This window comes from Vigna radiata, chromosome 6 (genome assembly GCF_000741045.1).
Source record: "Vigna radiata var. radiata cultivar VC1973A chromosome 6, Vradiata_ver6, whole genome shotgun sequence".
NCBI lineage: Eukaryota > Viridiplantae > Streptophyta > Magnoliopsida > Fabales > Fabaceae > Vigna > Vigna radiata.
In genome coordinates, this window is record NC_028356.1 from 33820241 (window position 1) to 33826267 (window position 6027).

General features: G+C 41.5%; 1 protein-coding gene across 1 annotated transcript; it reads left to right on the forward strand.

Annotated features, from left to right (window-relative positions):
- The first annotated feature begins 584 nt into the window (after positions 1 to 584).
- On the forward strand, positions 585 to 2294 carry LOC106763751. Its single transcript, XM_014647911.1, has one exon. The coding sequence runs from the start codon at positions 585 to 587 to the stop codon at positions 2292 to 2294; it is 1710 nt and encodes a 569-aa protein (XP_014503397.1).
- The last annotated feature ends 3733 nt before the right edge of the window (positions 2295 to 6027 follow it).

Genomic DNA, 6027 nt, shown 5'->3' on the forward strand with positions numbered 1-6027 from the left:
GGAAAATTTTCTGGCTGTTTTGCAGGTGAGGGTTTGGGCGCATTGCATTCTCCCTTCACACACACACACTTTGTGCATCTATTGAGTGGGGCCCTATACCCGGGTCTGAGTGTAAACTTAGAAATAGAGGGGTTGTGTAGCGGTGTCACTCTAGGCCATACTGCCTGTTTGGCTATCGTGAAAACCCCAGCTAGAGTCTGTTCTCTCCATTTGTGTCTTCACACCTAGTTGATTACTCGACTGCTGTGGAGGTGCTGTGAAGGGGACCATAGCTCTAGTGACCATTGACCTCTAGGTTCAGGAGACCATCCTTGTGAGGCTGCATATACTTGACCCTCAATTTGAAGCGCTGCACCTTTATTAGGGCACAAAGGGAGAAGTGTATATCCCTGTAACCCCCATACTGTTTGTTCTTTTGTCTTTAAAATAAATAATGACATTGTATTTTCATGCATCATGTTTTTCTTTTGTTTAGCATATTTAGTTTAATTTAAATTAATAAAAACGTTAAAACAGTACAAAAGAGGAACACAACGGCCAAATTTCCACGACATCCTTACCGGACTCGGGCAAATTTAAGAGCCATGGAAGGTTGGGAGGAGTCGCATGAATCCCTCAGAGCTGAGGTCAGCCAGCTGAAAGACCAGATCGGCCAAATCTTGGCTGCTCTCGAATCCATGAAGACCACTGGAGAGTCTTCATCTGCACATGTTGAGGGGACTGCTCACCCTTATCCCCTAGTGTTCAACGCTGCAAGCCAATCAGTTCCTTTCCCACTGTATGGGTTGCCCCCAGGTTATACTCCTCCCGTAGGAGAATACTCAGAGGTGGAGCACGCCACATTCTCTTTTCCCACGACTGTTAACATACCACCAATCGGCACTCAGGGACCTGTCTTAGTGTCGACTCCCATGATGGGTACGGGAATGAATGAGACCAATGCAACTGATGGAATACGGGTGACCCCAGTACCGCATGTGGTTGCTAATGAGGATTCTTCAGCCGGAGCTGCGCCGCACGCCACGGTGATTGAGGGATTTAATAGCCTCGTTGGAGCTACGGGTAGGTTGGAGAGTTTGGAGGTGAGAATGAGAGCTGTCGAGGGGGTCGAAAGTTACGGATTTGGGGATGCTGCCAGATTGAGTTTGGTTCCGGGCTTAAAAATCCCGCCTAAGTTCAAGGCGCCGGAGTTTGAAAAGTATAAGGGTAACACTTGCCCTAAAAGCCATGTGACCATGTACTGTAGAAAGATGGTTGCATATGCTCATGATGAGCAGCTACTCATCCACGTTTTCCAAGAAAGTTTGGCTGGGGTGGCGTTGAATTGGTATACCCATTTAGAGCCTTCTCGAATTCGTTGCTGGGCGGATTTGGCTGACGCCTTTGTGAAACAGTACATATACAACACGCATGTTGCGCCAGACCGTTTGCATTTGCAAAGTATGGCAAAGAAGGACAATGAAACCTTCAAAGAGTATGCCCAACGATGGAGAGAGTTAGCCGCGCAAGTCGAACCACCTTTGTATGACAAGGAGATGGTGACAATGTTTGTGAATACGCTCCAGCCACCCTTTTATGAACACATGGTTGGGAATGTGTCTGCCAATTTTGTTGATACCATCATAATAGGCGAAAGGATAGAAATCGGGTTGCAGAATGGGAAAATTGCGTGTAGCCCGTCCGGGGATACAAGCTCCAGACCACCCAATTTTAATCCGGGAAAGAAAAAGGAAGGGGGTGTGTATGCAGTATCGACAATGCCTGGGTGGAGAGGTCAAGCTCCCACTTATAACTATCAACCATATGTGGACCAACCTCCATATGCAGCTAACGCGACATTTTCCCATCAAATCAGGCCTCAACCACAACAAGGGTATTATCAACCACGGTACAGTCCAACTAATACTCGGAGGGCTGGGGCAAACGCGAGCCCAAACGTGAATGTGGGTCCAAACAACAACCCCAGAAGGAACCAATCTGTTAGATTCACCCCAATCCCCATGACTTACACAGAGTTGTTACCTAACCTGGTCGAAAAGGGTTTGGTTGCCATTTGTCCGATGAAGCCTATGCAACCTCCATACCCGAGCGGTTATGACGTAGATGCCAAGTGTGGTTACCATGGGGGAGGCGTTGGTCACTCCACTGAGAGGTGTTTGGCTTTCAAACATAAGGTGCAAAGTCTGATCGATTCTGGGTGGCTGAAGTTTCAAGAAGATAAACCTAGCATTGAGGCTAATCCACTGTCCGGACATGGGGGCACCTCGACAAACGCCATCGAAAATGAAGGATGAAGATGGATCTGAAGGCTCAAGCTTCGTGTGGGCCTACTCCCAGATGTGCAACTCAACAATTAGGAGATTCTGAATCTACCTGTGATGCTTTTGAATAACATGTAATAGTTTTAATTAATCCTATAGCTTTCCCCGGGGCTTTAGGATTCAAAACTTACGGGTTGAAGCTTTTAGTTTATATGCTCAGCGTGATGATCAAATCGTGTTTGTTTGTGTTTTATCGTCATTTGGCATCCCTCATCTTTTCTCTTGTTTATTTATTCTTTTTTTCGCAAATTTAAATAACGCAGATATGACAATGAATGTTTTGAAAATAACAATGTCGATATTTCTAATTTTGAGCGCCCTATCAATAATGCGGAAGATGATTATGAAGATGATTCAAAACCCCCTCCAGCACTTTGAGATTAGTGGAACGAGAGTCTAAAGAGATAAAACCCCACCAGGAAGATGGGATGTTAATGGAAACCTAGTTAGAGGAAACTGAGTAGGTTCAAGCCTAATATGACCAGCCCAGTCTCGCTGAAAGAAAAAAGGTCAACAGTTGTGTGCCATGAACAACTGTACCAAAGAAGAATGAAAAAGGCGTTTGACAAAAGGGTGCACCCGAGAGAGTTTCATGAAGGCGAACTAGTGTTGAAGAAGATTTTGCCCATCCAAAAAGATCGTAGAGGCAAGTGGGTCCCCAAACTTTGAAGGGCCATTTGTGGTGAAGAAAGCATTCTCTGGTGGGGTACTAATTCTCACAAGGATGGATGGGGAAGAGTTACCGTTACCGGTTAATTCTGATGCGGTCAAAAAGTTTTATGTATGATGATTCCGTGATAGGAGTTGCCGTTAGCAAATATTGACATTGTCTTTTAAATTGTTGTAATCTGTGTTATTTCATTCAATAAATATCACAAGTTCTCATTCATAATTTCGTTCACACCTTTTTTGAAGTACTGCATGTCGCGCTGAGCTTTTAGGTGAATAAAAAAAATAAAAAATAATTAGACGCATGTTGATAAAAGCATCACGGGTATATTCGGTCGTCTCAAGCTTGGTTCTGGTGGATGTAGTGGAAAACAAAAGAAAACAAAAAAAAAAACAAGAAAAAGAAGTGAAAAAGAAAAGACACATGTTGATTTCGTTGTCCATAAAGTTGTCCAAGGTATAGTACTTTTGAAAAAAAAAAAAAAAGAGTTTTGAAAAATACCAGTGTTGAGTCTTTTCCTGATTCAAGGTTTTGNGGTAACCGATGTTCTTTTCCTGAAAAAGCATTTGCATTCATACTACTTGAACCCATAACCTTTTCATTTCCCCTCAAAACAAAGGATTGCCGCGTATGCAAATTCTGGGGCANTTTTCATCATGATTCGTGTACCCAATGATCGGTTGATCGGGGAGATAAAAAATAAATAAAAAGAAAAAAGAGAATGAAAAAAAACAGGAAGAAAAAGAAAGTAGATTCGATGTGTCAATCGCTACAGAGTTTTGTTTCATGTTTAAGGTCGGGGAAAGTAAGGCAAGCAAACTTCAGAGTGANGCGTGGCCATTTTGTTTCTTTCACCCAAATGAAAAATATCCAATTGCACCCCTTTTGAGCCATAAATTATAATTGTTTTCATCACCCTCGACAAGAATCATTGGCATATCAATGTCAACCTAAAAGGGCTACATCAAGGGCATCCCATGTCAAGGAGAAAATTCCTGAAAAAAAAAGGAATGAAAAAGAAAAAGTATCATAAAGGGCCACAACAGGGGCACTGAATCGAATAAACTAAATGGAAAGAAAGAAAGAAAAACGAAAAAAGAGAAAAAAAAAAAAACAAACAATGAAAAATAAAAGGGGTGCTCGAATGTTCAAATCCTTGGAGACCTNTTGACTTGACACCTTGCAGATGATTCTTGTTAAACTAATTTAACCTCCAAACACTTATTTGGGCCTTCATTATCCATTTCTTTCATAACCCTTTGCCTTTCAGCCACGATACAAGCTCATTAAAGTCCACATCGACTGAAGAATGTTTATCCCAATCTTTCTCACGAATTTAACTCTGAATCGAAATGATGTGGTGAATGACACAATCACTCAAAAAAAAAAACATTGAAAGGACAAAAAAAATGAGAAGTCTCCCCGTCAAACGAGAATCACAAAACTGGGGCAATCCTTCCTGCCCAAACCTTTCCACCTCTCCAAATCAGATGTGCCATGCACGGCAAAACTGGGGCAATCCTTCCTGCCCAAACCTTTCCGCCTCACCAAATCACATTTACCATGTGCAACAAAATTGGGGCAATCCTTCCTTTCCCAAACCTTTCCATCTCTCCAAATCATACTTACTGGGGCAGTCTTGAGAGCCTAGCTTGTTAACAACACCCTCCCCAAATGAGAGACACACTAACTTTAATATTGCCCACAAATAGCCATCCAACCATCTACTCTTCATACCCATTTCCCTCACCTTCTCAGGTTCAAGTTAGTTTGGATTGCTAAAAGCGGTAAAGGGAATTGGAACTAATGGTTACACTCTTTTCCTTTACATCAAAGGACTCACTGTTTCTTGGCACTATTTTCAACAAATGCATTCTGAATGTACATCAGTTTGGACGACAATATTGACAAATAGATTCCAAACACGGAATTTCCAAAAAAAAAGGAAAGGAGAGAAAAAAAAATGAAGAAACAGAGAGTGAGGGCAAAAAGAAAGAGAACAATACAAAGGTCTCATGTGTTTACACATCCATACATCCTCATGGCATTACATCATGCATCCTCAAAGGAAGCAAAGAAAATTGTTCAAAAATCCTCACGTTTTGCTCAGCATTTACCAACTTTTCGAAAGCGTTGATCCGAGTTTTTTCGTGATGTCGGCCCTCTGCTTCGCAATGGTCAAATTCAAGTCTTTCTTCTGCGATCTTGACCCTCTGCAAAGCAATGGTCAAATCCAGGTTTTAGTTTTGTTATCGGCCCTCTGCTTTGCAATGGTCGAATTTAAGTTTTTCTTCTGTGATTTTGGCCCTCTGCAAAGCAATGGTCAAATCTAGGTTTTAGTTTTGTTACCGGCCCTCTGCTTCGCAATGGTCAAATTTAAGTCTTTCTACCGCGATTTTGGCCCTCTGCAAGGTAATGGTCAAATTCAGGTTTTAGTTTTGTTATCGGCCCTCTGCTTCGCAATGGTCAGATTTTAGCTTTTCTTCTGCGATATTGGCCCTCTGCAAGGCAATGGTCAAATTCGGGTTTAGTTTTGTTATCGACCCTCTGCTTCGCAATGGTCAGTTTTTAAGTTTTTCTTCTGCGATATTGACCCTCTACAAGGCAATGGTCAAATCCAGATTTTAGTTTTGTTATTGGCCCTCTGCTTCGCAATGGTCAAATCTAAGTCGTTGTTCTGCGATGTCGGCCCTCTGCTAGGCAATGGTCGGACTCTCTTTGTTATTTCATGACATTCTTCCTTGATTTTTGTTATCGTATCTACTTCAATCATTTTTATTCTTTCTCTTTCTCTTTTAAAGCCCAGACGAAATTAGTGTTTCTATCTTTACTTAACTTTTACTCTGATAATACGAAAATATCAAATTTTCCTATTATCCAGTAATATCTAAGTAAAGAGGGGCAGCTGTCAACACCCAATTTTGTCCGGACGACTAAATACCATACGTTTTTTTTTTACCTTATTTTATTTTATGTCTTTCATTAATTTTAATTTTGTTTTTATTATGTTATATTATTTTATATTATTTAATTTTT